Source organism: Emys orbicularis, chromosome 2 (genome assembly GCF_028017835.1).
Source record: "Emys orbicularis isolate rEmyOrb1 chromosome 2, rEmyOrb1.hap1, whole genome shotgun sequence".
NCBI lineage: Eukaryota > Metazoa > Chordata > Testudines > Emydidae > Emys > Emys orbicularis.
Window position 1 is genome coordinate 286,640,797 of NC_088684.1, and position 18,806 is coordinate 286,659,602.

The following is an 18,806-nucleotide window of genomic DNA, read 5'->3' on the forward strand; positions in this document are numbered from 1 at the left end:
GGAGCCTTGGAATGGGAAATCGTTATGATGGAGAAAATGATGGATAGTCTTATACCAGGTTCAATCAGAACTTACAGCGTATAGTCACCATGTTTTCAATTTGGGAAAAATAAAGAGAAAACAATGAGATTGAGCAAACACAGATGCGTCTTTTAAAGGTAACAGTATGAAGGGACATATAAGGCAGCTGGTTATATATTTGCAAGTTAAATCAGGTGGTGTTAGTAGGAGAGATATATGGAAATTCTTTTATAGTAATGGATACAATTTATTCTGCTTGTGTGGAAATGTGAATTTATTAGGTTAATGTTAAGAAGGACAAACATTGGTATAAGTTCATGAGTTCATAGATTTTAAGTCGTGAAAGGATGACTGATCAATCTGAATGATTATATTTTCTATTCATGTACGGTAATGACAAAAAAAATTTTACTAAAAGAAAAGAAAGGATCCTAAAGGCCTATAGAATTTAAGGGCGGAATAGATCTATTTTATAGGTTTGTTCACTTTCCTATAGAAATCTATAGCTGGCATATTAGTACATAATATTAAACTCTACAGGAAAGATTAAAAACATGGAGAGGTTATCGGGGTCTATGAAATTCTATAGGACTTTTCCATAAGGGCAGAACTGCAGCTCTGATAAGACAGGCTTCTCTCACTTGAGCTGAAGGAGAATCAATGAGTCGTATCATCCCCCTACTCAGAGGTGATGAAAGTAAAGGAAATCTTGATACAACGGCCCATAGCTAGCATCTTCTCTCTCAAGCCTACCGAACGTCCTCCCCACAGACACCACACCACTGGGCGTGGGTGATCAGGGAGGGAAGCAGCTCTATGCAGCAGCATCCCCTGGCTGACTCTGGTTTGGATAACTCCTGCAATGTCCTGCTCCACACCTCTGAATGCCCTCAGGGGAGGATGCAGGCAGAGTGAGGAACCCAGGGATCAGCATGGATACCCCAGCACACCATGAGGGGTTTCTGGGAGCTTTTCTTACACTCCCCCAGTCACAGTCAGCAGGTGCAGGCTGCCTTCTGGGCAAGCAGAGAGGACTATGGGGGCCTAATCGTTTCCTCTCTGGTTCGATCTATCTAACTAAAATGCATTGCATTTACCTGTGCATATACCTCCAAGGGCAGAACTTGGCCTTTAGCATCTAGGACCTTGGGCCTGGGCCTGGGAGGTGCTCAGTGGCTGCAGAGTGCTGCTAGCTATCCTCCACTCACACTGAAGTCAAGATAAGGCTCTTTATTGCTAAACAGAGTCTAAGTTACAGAGCCTGATTCTGCTCTGCATTACACCAGTGTAAATCTCGGCTGACTTCCCTCAGGACTGACACCCACATAACTGCGATCAGACCCTGGCCCACAGTTTCGACTGACCTTTCCAAGCATCAAATAGCTTGGGATCTTTCTTCCAAGGCACCTCTTTATCCTGCAGTCCTGTTGGGGAAATGAACTAAGTGTCAGGAACACCAGCATTGACATGCATAAGGAATAAACAAAGCCACAATGACAACATGAGAAGCCGTAGTAGCCACTACAGTTTGGGATCAGGCCAGCCCAGCAGCTCTCCTGGTGATCTTCAGGGACCCACAGTGATTACAAATTAGAGTCGAAAGCAAAATTCCTGTTATAAATACTTTCTGGGCCTGCTCCTGCTCCCTTGAACCCAATGGGATCGTTGGCTAGGGGAGCAAGATCAAGACCTAGATTATTTCAACTGAAAAATTTAAAAAATCAGATTCCCTTTGTACTCTGTGCTTCGTTGGCTATTTGCTTTTCTCTCGGCACGGACAAAGAAAACCCGCCAATTAGTGTCGTTCTCTGCTTCTCTTGCCTTACTAGCATGAGGCTGCAGTGCTGGGAGTGCAGATACGGCAAGGGAACTTTATGCCTAGGCTAATTCTTTTCCCTTCATATTGATTTTTTTAAATCTCACGATGCCATTCTGTAGACTTTGTAAAACCAATTCTTTAAACTTAATAAAACCTAAATGTTGGGTTTAAACTAACTGGCAGAGTTGCAAGATGTTCAGGGCAGGAAACTCTGTGTTTGTACAGCACCTAGCACAATGGGATGTCCATTTCAGTTTGGGCCTCTAGGTGCTAGAACAATAATAATAACTTCCCTAAGTGGAAGACAAGGTCAGTTGCCTATGTAAGGCCCGCGGTCCAAACAATCGGATCATAAAACCCCTTTGATATCACCAAGGCTATTAAATGGCAACGTGAATGGAAATTGAAATCAACACACCTTCAAAGCGTGCTACTTAAACTCACCTTTCAGTAAGAAAATCCTTGTCCCGTATTTCAGGGCCACAAATCGGAAGTAATCCCTCCACAGGAGTTCGAATATGACCCTAAAACACATCAGCCATGTCACCATTTTGCCTTTGATCAATATAAATACTGGGTGAAATCCTGACCCCGCTGAAATCAATGGGGGCTTTGCCATTGACTTCAAACGAGCCAGGAGTTCACCCACTGCTTACCTAATGGCAGTCACTAATAACATCCCGTGTTTGCTTTAAATCAGGCAGCTTTGCAAACATGGTCATGTTACCAGCCCAGGCACAAAATCTATTGGCCTGACTTTTATCATGAGGATTAAAATAGAAAAAGACCTCATTGAGTGGAGTTTGCAGATCCCTTTCCAAACCCCACTCCAAGGCTTGAACAGCACCACTTCCAATCTGCTCTCCACTGCACTTCTGGGAGGTGCCGAGGTCCTGACTTGGCAAAGCACGTACATATTCTTAAGTGCTCTACTGAAGGAGGAAGTGTTTAAGCACGGACCTCAATAGGAGTTGAAGGCACTTGGCACCTTTCAGGAGTGCTGACTAACTAGCAGGGTCAAGTCCTTGGTGCTCACAGTTGCCTGGCATGTAAAGTCAGCTGTTAGCCATGCGCAAATAGCTGGTTTTATAAGCCATGGCTCCTGGACACTGAGACCAGCATCAACCCCTGGCTGGTCACGAATGTTCTGCTCATCTGATGTTTCTGCTCACAAGATCTCTCTGGAAGTCTGGCTTAGGTTACAGGCCAGGACACTGTGCCAAATGCTGAACAAGAAAACTACATTCACGCAAACAAGATAAAATAAACCTCACACACTTATCAGATGCTTTGTGTTCAGCAGTGTTACCCATTTCAGTGATTGGGATCTGTTTAGCTTTTACATCATTTCCTTTCACACATACTTGGAAATGTTCATCCTTACGGTATCTGTGCTGTACATTTGTTGGATATCCGAGAGACAGGATTGGAAAAAAACAGGAAAAAACTAGCACATGAGTTTTGGAAATTTGTTACATTTTTTTTTTTTTTAAGTTTTGGCCAGCACGAAAGCACCCACCAAACTATTTTGAATCCAAATTTTGAATTTCAACAAAGAAAAACAACACTGACAATTTCTGACAATAAATTTTGTAGATGCTTTTTGGTTTTTTGACCAGCCAGAGAGCTGGCTAACATTTTTTTTAAAATCACAAAAATAGAAAAAAGATTTTTTTAAAACATCCACAATATTTTTTTTCCTGTCTTCTCAACCACATCTAGAGTTAGGCCCTGATCCTGCAAACACACGTGAGTATACTTAACTTTACGACTGTTAGTAATGCCACGTATCAGAGGGGTAGCCGTGTTAGTCTGGATCTGTAAAAAGCGACAAAGAGTCCTGTGGCACCTTATAAACTAACAGATGTATTGGAGCATAAGTTTTCGTGGGTGAATACCCACTTTGTCAGACGCATGTAATGCCACTGAAATCCATGGGACTACTCCTGGTAGAATAGCTAAGCAGATGCATAAGTGTTTGCAGGATCGAAGCCACAGACTGCATGTTAAGGCTCTCAGAAACTAGGGTGATAGGTCTGATAAAGAAGGCAGGACAGACAGATTTTATTTTATCGTATTTCAAATATGGGGTCAAATCCTGCCCAAGTTACCGACGTGAGAAATCTCATTTGCTCCAAAATGATCTTGTTTGTTAATTATTGTTTGGGCTTACTTATCTCATTATTTGTACAGCATCTTTGGGAAGGATGAAAGAAGCACTTTATAATTATTACTTTTTATTAGCAACCATTATTTCCTCGTTATAATAATAATTGTTGATCATTTCTACTTACAAGACAACCAACGCCTCTTGGTGCCCAATGCAATCTAACAAAACCAACTAACCAATATTAGAAACAGAAGCTCAAATGAGGCCCAGCAGCAGTCAGAAGACAGGTGCAGGAAGCACTAATGTTAATCAAAACAGTAGTCCTGACTCCTGAATCATTTCCTCTTATAGTCCCGTCTACAAACTAGATAAAAGTGTACATTTCAAAGAAAGAAAGCCATGACTGGACTGTTTGTGTCCTACCAGTATGTGCTCTGATTTGCAGTTCTCTCTTTTTCATACTTCCGGATTTGCTCATAAATATATCGGGGTGAAATACAACCTAACGCCAGCCTGTAAACACAAGGAAAACATTTAAAAAGCCGGAACATTACAAGGGAATGAGATCTTTAGGCACATACAAAGAGAAAGGAAGGATTGCCTTGTGGTTAAGATGCTGGACTAGAACTCAGGACACCTTTGTTCAGTTCCCATTTCTGCCACTGACTCCCTGAATGACCTTGGTCAAGTCATGCAATCTCTCTTTGACTCAGCTTCACAGTGGGCGTGATAATCCCTCCTTCACAGGGAGAAACTCATTCATCTCTATGATTCCACAGTGATGGGAGTCATTGAGTACCTAAATGGATAACTTTAGACAGGTAAGTTTGAAAATTTTGCCCTGGGTGACTTGCCCAAATTAATCAGTGGTTTAGTGATTTAACTAGTGAGTCAGTGACAAAACCAGAAATGGAACCCAGAACGTCAAATTCCCAGTCCTCTGTTCTAGCCATTGGAAAACCCTCCTTTGAATACAAGTCTATCTATGGTACTTATATGGCCACGCTGATTCTGGACACAAAGGTGAAAACCACAAGGATTTGAGAAGTGCTTTTGCCTTGACTTTATATGAATTTTATTTGAATGCATCTTGACTGGGCAGTCAGTGGAGCTAGTGGAAATGTTTAACAAGTTGATGAATTTTGAAAAAATATGGAGAAATTTTCCAAAAAGTTTTCCCAAGTTTTTGACCAGCTCAATATTTCTATCTGCAAAGTCAATTGGTAGCTGCAGGAAAATGTGACTGGCTGGAATTCTATTTGATCATTATAATTTTATCCTCCAAACGCCATCCCACAGCTCTTACATACACAGAGAGGTGACTGATGTTGCTCTGGAGCAGATAGTACAGTGTGAGCACCTCAGCACATGGACCATCCTTATTCTGTTTGGAAAGCGCTTAGCTCCTTGCGGACGCTACCAAAAATAAATAAGAATTCATGCAAACAACGTCCTGTTACAAAGTGAAAAGAAAGAGGAGTCCTTGTGGCACCTTAGAGACTAACACATTTATTTGGGCGTAAGCTTTCGTGGGCTAAAACCCACTTCATCGGATGCATGCAGTGGAAGATACAGTAGGAAGATATATATACACAGAGAACATGAAAAAATGGGTGTTGCCATACCAACTCTAACAAGACTAATCAATTAAGGTGGTCTATTATCAACAGGAGAAAAAAAACCGTTTGTAGTGATAATCAGGATGGCCCATTTCCAACAGTTGACAAGAAGGTGTGAGTAACAGTAGGGGGGAAAAATTAGCATGGGGAAATAGTTTTTACTTTGTGTAATGACCCATCCACTCCCAGTCTTTATTCAAGCCTAATTTAATGTTACAAAGCAGTGGCCCATTAAAGTGCCACTAGGTGGCACCAGTCTTCACAGATGTAATATAGCTCCCAATTTGAAAAGGAGAAATACCAGATTTTAATAGCTTCCATTGTTATGTGCAGTGCGGTTGTAGCTGGTTTGGTCCTAGGATATTAGAGAGAGTAAGCTTGAAATCTTGTTTCTTTCACCAACAGAAGTTGGTCCAATGAAAACCATTACCTCACCCACCTTGCCTCTCTAGATTTTAATAAAACACAAGAATGTTCCTAGAAAAAAAATGCTTTGATTGCAGTTCAGTCAGGGAAATGGGAGTCTTTAATACAGAGTGATCCTGTACCTGACTGTTTGCTAATTGATCAAATACTTAACACGCTCCCCTCAAGGCCCCGTAAACATTAGGACAAATTTGGCTCTGTTACGCAGTGTAAATCTGGAGCTAACTCAGTACCTCCCAGGATCAGGCTTATGGTCCCTACATAAAAAAAGTATCATGTCTTAAAAAAAAAAAAAAACCACACACAGATCAGATACTCTAATGTCCTCTGGTTGTTTTGCACCACTTCTGCAGTGCAGGGTGGCCATAAACCCAGCAGATCTGGCCAGTTGAAGATGGCCTCGGCCTGACTTCCATGCTTGATCCCAGCTTTCAGTGCAGCGGGCACTGCCCCGGCATTTCCATTCCTCAGCAAGTCCCTGCTGTAACAACAGTCCCTTGCAGGCTGTCAGCAATTGGCATACTGTGGAGCAGCCCTGAGGCTATTCAGCTTTGCCCTGGGACACAGAACCAGCCATAGAATCGGGGACAGGGGATAAAGGCATTTTACAGCTGCCTTTGCATCCCACCTTCAAGGGCATCTCAGACACAGCCACAGATCTATGCTAACCGAACTTGATGTTTCAACAGCCAAATGAAATCAAGGAAGAATATTTACCATGGTGCAAACTTGGTTGAATAATCTATTCCTATCAGTCCATTTCGAGTCTCCTTGTAAGATGCCACCAGGTTCTATTCAAGCAATAAAAAAGAAAAAAATTAAAAACCTTATATAGGCAGCCTGCAAGTTACGCTTTTGATAGATATTTGTGCAGGGCAGTGCTCCCTCTAGTGACTGTCTAGCAGCATTATTCTGCTGTCAAATTATTTCCTCCAATGCACAATATTTAATGGCCCCAGTAGTTTTTATTACAGCTCCTAGAGTATGTGTAATAAATTCTGCTTCCTGCTTTACTCTGTAGTAGACTTTTACAAGCACAATGGTAATATGGTCTCACTGATCCCTACTGGGAGTGATCAATCAACGAATCTGAATCAAGGACTAATTTCCAAAAGCCAGTTGCTGCGATAGCTGATGGCCTGGCCCCTTGATCATTTGGATTTGAGGATCAGATTGGAAGCAATTTCTTTTGATTTTTGACTGCCCCATGGTTGCAGGTAAAGGGTCACATTTTGATCCCCACTACACCCATACCACCCAGATTTGCACTTCTAGGGCCAGATTCTCTGGTTCCACATCATCAAAGTGGGGATAAAAGAGGGTGCTAGGGATTCTGATTTTTTGTCTGGTCCCCAGTTCTGGTGCATGTTACAGCAGCCTATGGGCTGCTCTAACTTGTACTGGGCTAACAGTACCCAAGGGAGTACCAGTACCACCAGCTACACAAAGCCACAGTGCATCACGCTCCAGCCACTTCTCCTGACCTGACATGGTCTCTGTGCTGGAGGCTGAGGGGGTACAAAGGTTAGCTGTGACAGCTCTACACCAACCGGGAACCCAGTCTGAGTAAGGCAGACACCTAAGGGTTGATCTATAATAAGTAGCACCACCATCATTATACAAGTGTGAAAAAGACTGAGATGGAGCTAATCTTCTCCGACCTGCACAGGAAAAATGAACAGGTTTGCCCATTATTTGTCTCAGAAACAAGACATCCGCCATCCTGACCAACCCCAGGGCCCTGCTGAGGTGAAAGCACAAACCCCTCCAGCTTGAGCTAAAGACCTCGGTTCTCAAGACGAGAGCTGTAACAGACCCATATCTCTGTGGATTGGGCACAGAGGGGGACATCTAACCCACACTCAGCAGCGGGTTAGATAAACATATTCTGCTTTATCAACTAATCTGTGCTGGGGCCTGGTGCACAATAGACTACACAAGAAAATCATGTTGCACTGATGTCATGGAGTACACAGAGCCTTAGTCTAAATCTAGGCAGTGAGGCCTAGTGGATAGGGCACTAGTCTCTTCTTGGCTCTGACCTGCTGGGTGACTTCAGACAAGTCACTTTGCATCTCTGTGCCTCAGTTTCCTCATCATCACGGAGATGATGATGCTGACCTCCTTTGCAGAGCCTTTTGAGATCTATGGAGGAAGAGTGCTACACAGGCAGTAAGGAAATCCTAGTGGGAGTTGAAACTGCTGCCTGCCTCGCTAGAGTGTCATTGTGACAGGAGGAGGTTGGGGAGGACACTGGCAAGAAAATGCACACACTTACCGTATCCCAGAAATAATGCTGCAGCCTCATTAAGGCCTGGGTCTCTCCTCCGCTGCAGGGGAAGGCTGTTCGCGGATCTGTCGGGGGATCTGCAGTGGAAAGCACCAGCTTGTTAGCATGAAAACGAGCCACTGGAGGCAGCTCAAAGGCAGGGAGCTCAAAAACCAAGGGAAAGTTGCCTTCAGGGCTATAGGTTTGAGTCTTGCTGAGTCAATATGGAAACATTGGTCTCTGTAACAAGTGAATGGGAACTCTCCTCTATGTAACCCCTTTAAGCGACAGGGCCACAAATGAGGGCTCCGAGTCTCCTAGCATTGGAAGGTGCTCTACGCCAGGCGGGAGAGACATGCTTTTAGAACATGCAAGTCCCACGTTCAATGCTCACTGATGGCCCATCCAGCGGGAGGATGTCACTACACACATTCCGAGACGCTGGCAGAGGTGACAGTGCTTTGTCCTTCTATCCTGCCGTCCAGGGGTCTCCAAGCACTTACCACTGGGAGGCTGAGTTCCATTTCAGCAGCTCATCCTACACAGCTTTCCAGGGATTAATGTGCACGTTCTCTAGCTTATGGCACAGCCATTCTCAGTAATGACGTTAGGTGGGGCTATTCTCTGCTCTCAGCCAACACGCATTCTGCTCCGCTTTCCTGTATGTGGCTTCATGTGTGTATAAGTGAAAACTAAGATCGTTCCTTTCAAAACTGAAGTTAATTTCGAAAGTATTTCATTTTTGGTTGACTGTTTTAAATTGTTGGGCAAATCTGTACATTAATGCCTAAGTAGCCAAACCATTTAAAGATTTTTCCAATTACTTAGATTGTAAATTCCTTCAAGCAGGGACCATCTATTTGTTCTGTGTTTGTACAGTGCCTTGCACAATGGGGTCCTGGTTCTTGCCTCGGGCTCCTAAGTCCACAATAATACTAATACTATTACTAATAAAGTTAGTAAATTTAGCTTCAAAACTCTTTATAATTATTCCCTTTTAAAAATAAGTAGACAGAGGCAGAGCTACATGTAGCCCACATTTTCAAGAGCGGTCACTAGTTTGGGATGCTTCCATTTTTGGGTGTTCCCCATGCAACACCTTGGGATCTGATTTGCAGAGTTGTCGAGCACCCTCAACTCCACCTGAATTCAATGGGAGCAGCAGCAGCTGAATTGTTTTGGGGCAACGTTTTCCTACCCTTCTGTCCAAACTCCTCAGGCACGGGGATGCATCCGTCTTCTACCCCTGGGGCCAGAGGCTTTAGTTGATCTGGCATCTGTACAGTGGGACGGACTTTGGCCTGAGCCTCCACTGCTTTTCGGAACTGGGTATAGACATCAGGCAACCTGCGCGGATTACAGCAGTTAGGACTGCCCAGGGAACAGGCCCTCACGGCTTTCCCCACACAGCAATACGCTACCACAGCGCAGTAAGTCTTTGAAGGGGCAGGGTGAATATTTTAACTGTGAGCATGTGACCTTAGGAACCCTTTAATGCTTACTTGTAAAGGTCCAATGTTCTGCCAGCAACTCCAATCAGGCCTGACAAACTCACTACACCAAACACATTGTTGTCATAGTATTTATCTATATAGAATGCTGTGTGAGGTATCAAATGAAAGCTGCTGATAAACTGGTCATTAATATAATTGTGAATTCTATGTACAAACACTGTATGAGGAATACTATATATATACATATATATTATGCTATCAAGTCTGCAACCAAACCAAGGGAGAAACTGGTTTCTTCCAGACAGGAGGAAAGGTAGTTATCCCGCAGTCCCTAATGTACGTTAAGGAAGCCCCATTTGGGCTGAGGGCCAATATCTGTCACCAGAAAAGCAGCTCTGGGGGATACCTCTGGCAGATGTAGTAAAATGGGGGGCAGATGAAATGATCTGGATTTCCCCGGGTCCTCAGCACAGGAGTGTGGGAGGGAAGAAACCCTCAGTGCGGGGCTCAGAGAGTAGGTCTGAAAGAAGCCAGGGCCAGCACTGCCAATGCAAAGTCAGGCTGCTCCTATCTAGCCACTGCACTCGCCCCACTACCTCAAGACCAAGCTGTGAGCAACGGCTCAGCCCTGCCCTGCGGGCACTGCAGTAACCCACCAGGGCAACATGGGACAAACAAAGAAGCAACAGGATCAAACTGTGCCTTGGGGGGAGGTGTAAACAATAAATAAGTAAATGCCCCCCTCATCACTGGTGCGTGTAGGTTAACAGGCTCCTCCCCTCCTGGTACAGAGGGGCCAACAGGCCCCTCCCTGACCCTCTCCTGTGGTGCAGGTGGGCCAACAGGCCCCGCCCCCCCATTGGCGCAGGTGGGCCAACAGGCCCCACCCCTTCCCTCCTATGTCGTGCAGGTGAGCTAAACAGCCCCCCAACCCCAATACTTGTGCAGATGAGCCAAGAGGCCCCTGGGGCAAAGCCTCAGCTGTTGTCATAACTCCATTAAAGCCAACAGAGCGATGACAATTTACACTGTCTGTGGATCTGCCCCCTGAACCTGCAGTGAACGCAGTGGCGGAGGGGAGAATGGGCAGCATCCCCAGGCACAGAGTGAAGGCGGAGACCAGCCTACCTGGAAAAGTGTCTGAACGGCAGGTCGTCCCGGTGATAGAGAGTGGATGCCCAGAAGGTTTGGATCTTCACCCCGTGCTGAACGCACACCCGTTGCAGCGCCTTCTCCACGTCCAGCTCCTCTTTCGTCGCCTAGCACCAACAGGGACAAAAGCAGTGGGACACTCTTCTGTCTGCACACCCAACATGCAGCTGGACACGCAGCTGAGCGCATCTGGGGTACCTCACGCACACTGACCCCCGCTCCTATGTCCTCCCCTTTGCCAGATTTGCCTTTGGTCTCAATCCCTCGCACCCCTCCCATTAAGAGATGAGCACAACCAAAATGGCAACAATTCCTGTAGACATTATAGCCTGGGTTTCATTTATTAGATCAACACACATCAGCTGTACCCAGCTGCCCCTCGTCCTGTCCACTATTACAGCCTGATCCCGCACCCAGGGTAGCCAATGGGAGTCCACAGGCCTTGGAACAAGCTCTAAGTTGGCCAATTTCTTGTAGGCATCATAGCAGAGTTGGCTGTTGGGAAGGAATTTGAAGGAGAAGAGGAACAGCTCAAGGAGGGCAATTCACGTGCAGAGGGCAATGTGGCAGAAGGCATAAAGGACTGGGTCCATGGCCCACTGATATGCAGGGGAATCTTTCCACTCACTGCAGTGGGCTGTGCATCATGCCCAGAGAGAGTTGCAGGATCATGCCCAGGTCGAGTCAGGTGCCGTTGGTGGAGCCAGGAGTCGATGTGACAAGATGGGGTAAGTAGGGAGGGCACAGCTGTGACAGACCTTAAACTCGGGTTAAGCTGCTTGTGCTGGGTGGATTAATGGATTTTTAAATCCAGATCAAGGCAAAGGCATGAAATTCTGGCTTTCCCAAGGACTGTGGCTAGGGTTGCCAACTCTGACTGAAGCTATTCCGGGAGATTTTTTCCCCCCAGCATGACATAGTGTAATTTCCTTCAAATATCCTATTAAAATCTCCCGAATTGCTTTCAACAGTCAGCGGGAGATCGATGCCGATTCCGGGAGACTCCAGGCCAGTCCTGGAGGGTTGGCAACCCTGGCTGTGGCTGTGATTCAGATTGGTGGCTAGGGACTTTGCAAGTTTCCAATAGCCACTAACAATCAGCTTACTGAGGATAAGCTGACACAGCCCCCATCACTGCCCCAAACCATACATCTGGCTCCCTCCTCAGCCCTGTTCTGGCCTCTGACACATAGTTGGGCAGTTCTGATTCCAACCAGAAGAAGGCAGTGGTGGCCCCTCGGCGCCAGCCAGTTCATCATCATGACACTTCTACTTCTCTGACTGCAGGAAAATACCCTGCTGCTCCCTCCTTGCCCATGCAGCTGCTACATCAGAACAGTCAATTCCTTATTCTCCTCCAGAACTGCTGCGCAGAAACTGGTGAGCTCCACTTCTGCCAACGGAATGACGTCCCACCATCAAGACAAGTCTCTCCTCTTTTGCTTCCTCACCGTTCTCCGTCGGAATGCAGGGGTGCCCTCACTGCCTCCATTTCCCTATACACAGCTCCGCTGGGCTCTTTGCTGGGGCCTCCTTGCTCCCGCTGCACCCTGCCTGCCTGCTGCTGGCTCCCAGTCTGAGCAAGGAGCCAGGGCATGGCAACGTGTGCACATCATTTCTGCAGTTCGAGGGGCACACGGCAGTTTCCAGTCGGAGGGAGAATATTGCTCCACCCTTGAGTCTCAGCCCAGCTCTGTCCACCAGCATCCAGAAACTGCTTTAGAATCATAGAATATCAGGGTTGGAAGGGACCTCAGGAGATCATCTAGTCCAACCCCCTGCTCAAAGCAGGACCAATCCCCAACTAAATCATCCCAGTGCCTCAGAGTGGCCACTTACAACCAGCACCCTGTATCCTGTATCCCCTATAGGTCACCCACAACTGACTCCCATCAGCCACTTGGACTTAAGACCTCCCTGGGAATTAGCCAGCTTCCGAAGGGTTAATGACATGACAGCAGCAGAGAACATCTCTGACGCTGAATTCACAGGCCAGGCAAGTCCAATACTGCCTTGCACTGAAAGGTCTTGCCAATTTTATGCTGAGCCAACATAGTTCAAACCTTTCCTTTACCTCTTCATGGAAAGCCACGGCAGCCACGGAGCCCAGCTGCGTAATAAGATCATGAACCACATCTTCTGGATTCCCTTTCCTTACCACCAAATTACTGCGGACACACAAAATTGGAATGAATTAGGCTTGATGCCATTATTTATTATTATTAATTATTTGTATGACCGTGGCGCCTAGGAGCTCCAGTCATGGACCAGGAGCCCACTGTGCTAGGCTCTGTACAAACACAGAACAAAAAGACGGTCTTTCCCCAAAGAGCTTGCAGTGTAAGTATGAGACAAGAGACACCAGTTGGATACAGCCAGAGAGAGGCAGGAGCATAAAAAGAGAGACAATATTTATTATTGCCTTTCTTGTCCTTTCTTCTCCTTTCCCCCACTTTCATCTGCACATGGACCTCACTGTTTATGACCTGTTGAATGCAGACTGTGTGGGATCGTAGTTAAAGTGACACTGTCAGGACATAAGAACTTAAGAATTGCCATACTGGGTCAGACAAAGGTCCATCTAGCCCAGTATCCTGTCTTCCGACAGTGGCCAATGCCAGGTGCTTCAGAGGGAATGAACAGAACAAGCAATCATCAAGCGATCCAATTTAAACTCAATGCTTAGGCTATGCAAAAACACTGCTTCAAGAAAAGGCTTGGCTGGGTTTTGGTGGGGGGCGTAGGGAGACATGCCGTGGAAATGGTTGTTTGCCTCTACATTCTCAACATGGACTTGAGAGATGTATGCATGGGGAGGCACCACTATGCACTGATCTAAGGTGAGGGAGAGTTACGATCTGGTCTGTTAATACTATGGCATTGAAAGGACATGCCAAATATTAACAGATGGAGCATAGGTCTGAATGTTCTTAAAAACCAGAGGTCTTTGCCATTTGAGCTAAAGAAGAATCTCTTATCTGCAGAGATGTTAGGTCTTATATGTGGCCTTTGTGAGTCAGTCACAAGGCATCACACGTGTTTGAGCAATTCTGATTCTCTCCTGTACAGGCCAGTGGCACATACACATACTGGCCAGTTCATTAGCTTTGTTAGGGATTCTAATTGGTCCTCCTAAACTAGCATAATCCCTTTCACGGACCATAGTGTATTGCAGACCTAAAGGAATTCTTCTGGTGTTGTGATCCACAACCTGTCACCACTGCACCCTCTCAGGAGAGGGGCAAGCCAACTGCTGCATATTCTGCTATCCAAGGACTAACATTATCTTGCTGTGATAATAATAAAATTAAGAAAAAGGTGCTTGGAAGATTTTAGATCCTAACTTTCCCTGACCAGCATGGACAAGAAGATTTTCCTGAGGACTGTGTTATCAGTGATATAACACCGAGCTATGGGCTATACAGAAAGCCATGGCCCATGTTGGTCTGGGAAAACATCTTTCATACATCAAGGGCTCAAGCCAACCACGAGATGAAACTCCCTAGGGATAGGAAGGATGGTCCAATGGTTAGAGCACTGGCTTGACACTAGGGAGACCAGTGTGCAACTCCCTCCTCTACCACAGATTTCCTGTTACTTAGCCAATCTATGCCTCAGTTTCCATCTATAAAATGGGGATAAAAGTACTTCCCTACTACACAAGGGTGTTGTGAGAATAAATACTTTATATAATGTGAGGTGCTCAGATATTATGGTAATGGAGGCCGTACAAGAACCTTAGATAGATATCCCATAACTGCTAACCCTGGGGTTTCTTGCATAATCTTCTGAAACATCTGGTGCTGGCTGTTGCCAGAGACAGGCTATTGGGCTAGCATGGGAATTCCTGTGTTTTTATGGTACTAGCAACAGGTGGTCAAACAGGGTTGTCACTAGCATTGCTTGCTCCATAGGACAGACAAGTTTTAAGGAAGAGGAGGTGGAAGAATAAAGTGGGTTCAAAAATAAAACACTCATGTTTATGACAAATCCCCCCTGTACCTTCCTTTTTTCTTGAGTGTTTGCCTTAGATCCTTCACGCTTTCCAGTAAAAATTTGAGTCGATGAGGCCCAGTCTTTGGGAAACCATAGTAATAGGTTCTTAGGTATTGTCTTGGATCAAAGCAGTAAAGAGGAATGACATAGTCTGCGTTATTCTGAGCCCAGCGTAGAACCTGGAAGTACAGAGAGGAGCAGTTAAAGATGTCAATGCTCCATGTGTTCTCTTTCTGTACAGCAATTAATAGCACCATTTCAATTTGTCTTTATTCAGCCTCGTAATGAAAAAGGAAGACATGCAACTGGATATTGTACTGTAGGTTTATTATATTATAGGGTCTCTCCCTCTCTTCCAGGGCCTGATCCTGCACAGACTTTGTAGGCAAAACTCCCATTGACTTAAAAGAGACCAAGATCAGAGCCCCAATGTGTCTATCACCTTGGTATCTAGGTGCCAGCTATAAAAATTATACAGGGGCTTACACAGCACGGAGGTGAAAGGTAGGTACGTCCATGCCGACTGAGTCAGTAATCACATCCCCACAGAAGCGACAAAGAGTCCTGTGGCACCTTATAGACTAACAGGAGCATAAGCTTTCATGGGTGAATACCCACTTCTGGTATTCACCCACGAAATGGGTGAATACCAGAAGTGGGTATTCACCCATGAAAATGAATACCCACTTCTGGGTATTCACCCACGAAAGCTTATGCTCCAATACGTCTGTTAGTCTATAAGGTGCCACAGGACTCTTTGTCGCTTTTTACAGATCCAGACTAACACGGCTACCCCTCTGATACTTGATCCACACAGAAGTGCCTCAAGGCTAACTGGGGAATGCTGCTGTTTTACAGCTGCCCTCTCCAGCCTCTCCCTTCCCATGCACAGAGCTGGAACCCTGCATTGCAGTTACCACGAGACCTGGGGGCAATGAGGTAGTGACAGGGGCACTCTCCCATGCCATCCCCACTCTTGCCCTAGGCTGGGATCTGCCGGACTCTCAGACCCTCTGCTGGCAGGCGGAGAGGTTAAAACGTGGCCCTAATTTAACAGGCTCAAATGTGTGGGCAGCGTCCAGAATAAGGGTCAGGGTACAGGGCATGAAAGCCCCCATGGCAATATTTGTAATAGGGGTGATGCTATCTCCAGAGTGCTGGTCAAATTCCAACCTGGGCAATTGCCATTGGCCTCCCTAAATTCCCCTCTAGTCACACAAGACACTGCATTGACACTTGGGCTCCTAAAGCTGGTAGCATTGCTATGTGCCGCTCAGAGCTCTGCCTTTCACCTCCAAAGATCCCTATAGATCCCACCCCTGCCTCCCAGGGGGGATGTTTGCAATGTGCTTGGATGGCCGGTGCTATAACAAATACCTGGCGCAAGGCGTGAGATCGCCAAAGCACCATCCCAGCTATCATAACCCCTGGATTTCCTGGGGCAATGCAGATCATTATTATGCACGGATCATTCCTACTGTCAACAAGGACATCAGAGAGCCCCTTTCCCCCCCAACAGGCCCTGCTACCCCCTGCCAGCCCCCTCGCTTCCCCCACTCCGAACCCTACCGCCGGCTCTGCCCGTGTGGCCTCAGCAGCAGGCTAGGGTCCCCCAGCCCGCTCACGCCCCGGGATCGGCGCCCCAAACCCCGGCTCTCAGCAGCGGCCCGCGGGGGCGGAGCTCAGAGGCGCCCGGGTTACATAAAGCCACGTGCGGGCAGCACGGGAAACAGCTGCAACGCGCCCCCGGGCCGGCCGGGCTCCCGGGCGGGCCGTGGGGGATCAGCGCCCGGGGAGAGGGTGGCCCAGCCCGGTGCTCCGGGGGCCGCGGCCGCGCCCATCGCCCCCAGCCCGGCCGACGGCGCCGCCTGCCCCCACCTCGCTATCGTGGTAGCGCAGGTCACTGCGCAGCAGGCAGATCACCGTCCTCGGCGCGGCCCCCGACATGCTGCCGGCCGCCCCCCGCCCGGCCCGCGGCTGCCCGGCTCGGAGGAGGAGCCGCTCCGCAGCCCTGGCCCGGCGCCGTGCCAAGGCCAGCCCCTGCCGGGCGTGCCCCGGCCCCGCTGCGGAGACAGGGCAGGGCGACAAACGAGGGGCCGCGGGGTAGGGCTCAGCCGCCCTGGCTCGCTCCGCCCGGGGCTCAGTTTGCGCTTACGGGCGGCATTTCCCCACCTGCTTCCGACAGTCACGCTTCCGGGGCCTGATTTCCAGCCGCCGCGATCTCTCAGTGCCTAAATGCAGATGCCCCCAGGTTTTCCCATGCTGGCCTACAACTACCCCGTCCCCACAACACTGAAGGTCCACATAGCAGCGCCGCAGGGTGGCTCTAGTCTAATGATGACTGGGTTATCTGAAATGTAAACAAACACCCCGCCCCCCAACAAATCAATCAACTCACACAAATCTCCCAAGCAGAGATTTTCCCCTGAAAAAGAAGCGCCAGAGATGCTATGAGGTCCACTATGGGATTTGCTCCTGCTATTGACCTTGGGCAGTGGTATGAAACCTTCAGAGATCGATAGATACCCGGCAGCAACGTGCACAGTGCAGTAAAAGTAACATACGCCAAAGCATTCTCTGTCTATGTTGACAGCCTGGAAAATAGACCCAAGCTATGTCTAAACTGGCACTTCTGTCGGTATAACTGATGTCGCTCGGAGTGTGAAAAAACACCCCTCTGAGCGACATCAGTTACACCGACAGAAGTGCCGGTGTGGACAGCGCAATGTCGGCGGGAGATGCTCTCCCGCCAACATAGCTACTGCCACTTGTTGGAAGTGGTTTAATTATGTCAACGGGAGAACTCTCTCCTGTTGGCAAAGAGTGGCTACACGAGCAATCTCACAGTTGCATCGGTACAGCTGTGCTGATGTAAGCTCACTAGTGTATTCATGGCACCAGAAAGAGAAGATATTGTGCTATCTGGAGGAGATACAAGGGAAGGAGTCCCTTTTTCTCATCATCCAGGCAGTCTCCATATAGATCTTGTCTCCACAGCTCAGAACAGAATGGCTGAAATCTCCTCGGTGGTGCGCATATAAGGGAGCACTTTCAGCAGGGTTCCTGGCAAGTTTTCAGTGGGCAAAGTTTGGGTACCTCTGTGATGGAGCAGATCACCGTCCTCGGCGCAGCCCTTTAGCCATAGGTGGGCGCAAACCCAAGAGGAGGAGTGGGAGGAAGCAGGCCACAGAGAGGCTGTGGAGCTGCTCTGGTATCTCCTGCTCCGTTATGGAGAGCAGTGGATCCACATAGCAATAATAGATCCTTGCTCCTGCACCTCCCACCTCACTCCTAGCTCTCTGCTTTGTTCCACCCCACCCAGAGGTGCATAACAATGGCATAGATTCCCCAAGTCTGGCCTTTGCATGCACAGGATCATATTGGTTCAGGCTGGGGAGCCTTGATAAAGATTTGCCCTGTAAAGCAGAACCCATTGGTGTATAGGCCAACTTCCTAGGGAACTCACCAAATCGTTATTAACGCTTATTAAAAGCGACTGGTCACTAGCGAACAACAATAGCGTCTTTTATTCCTATCACTAATAACTGTGATTGGAGTCAAAGGCTTGCCTCATCCCATTGCTTCTGTAGTTCAACGGTGACACATCCCTTACTCAGAGTCCAGATTACTCACCAAATTGTCCTCAAGATCCATTTTGCATTCAACATTTATACTTAGTAACAAAAGGATTTGTGCAACACTCCTTACCTACCTCACTGGGTGTTCAGCCAAATTCCCCCCCAGGGGAACTCCACTGGCGCCCAGGGTTAGGATAATAGACTGGGAGGGGGACTGGGATGCGGAATCCAGAAAGTGAATTGCAGCAGTTCACCTGGGCATCTGGCCTTAGTCCTGAAGTTTGGAATGTTCCATTGATTCAATTTTTCCAATGGAGCCAGTTCCTGATTCCTGGATGCTCCAGAGAAATGCGAGGCTGTTG

At 47.3% G+C, this 18,806-nt stretch overlaps 1 protein-coding gene across 1 annotated transcript in view; it reads right to left on the reverse strand.

Moving 5' to 3' along the window:
* Nucleotides 1-16,813, reverse strand: part of LOC135874973 (cryptochrome DASH-like) — a 30,471-nt gene extending 13,658 nt beyond the window's left edge. Inside the window, exons 1-10 of the mRNA XM_065399933.1 lie at nucleotides 16,745-16,813; nucleotides 14,873-15,045; nucleotides 12,945-13,038; nucleotides 10,847-10,977; nucleotides 9,463-9,611; nucleotides 8,274-8,362; nucleotides 6,713-6,786; nucleotides 4,374-4,463; nucleotides 2,285-2,364; nucleotides 1,386-1,445 (exon numbers count right to left, since the gene is read on the reverse strand). Of these exons, the coding sequence (XP_065256005.1) occupies nucleotides 1,386-1,445; nucleotides 2,285-2,364; nucleotides 4,374-4,463; nucleotides 6,713-6,786; nucleotides 8,274-8,362; nucleotides 9,463-9,611; nucleotides 10,847-10,977; nucleotides 12,945-13,038; nucleotides 14,873-15,045; nucleotides 16,745-16,813 (1,009 nt within the window). The remainder of the gene's footprint in view (nucleotides 1-1,385; nucleotides 1,446-2,284; nucleotides 2,365-4,373; nucleotides 4,464-6,712; nucleotides 6,787-8,273; nucleotides 8,363-9,462; nucleotides 9,612-10,846; nucleotides 10,978-12,944; nucleotides 13,039-14,872; nucleotides 15,046-16,744) is intronic.
* Between the last annotated feature and the right edge of the window lie 1,993 nt (nucleotides 16,814-18,806).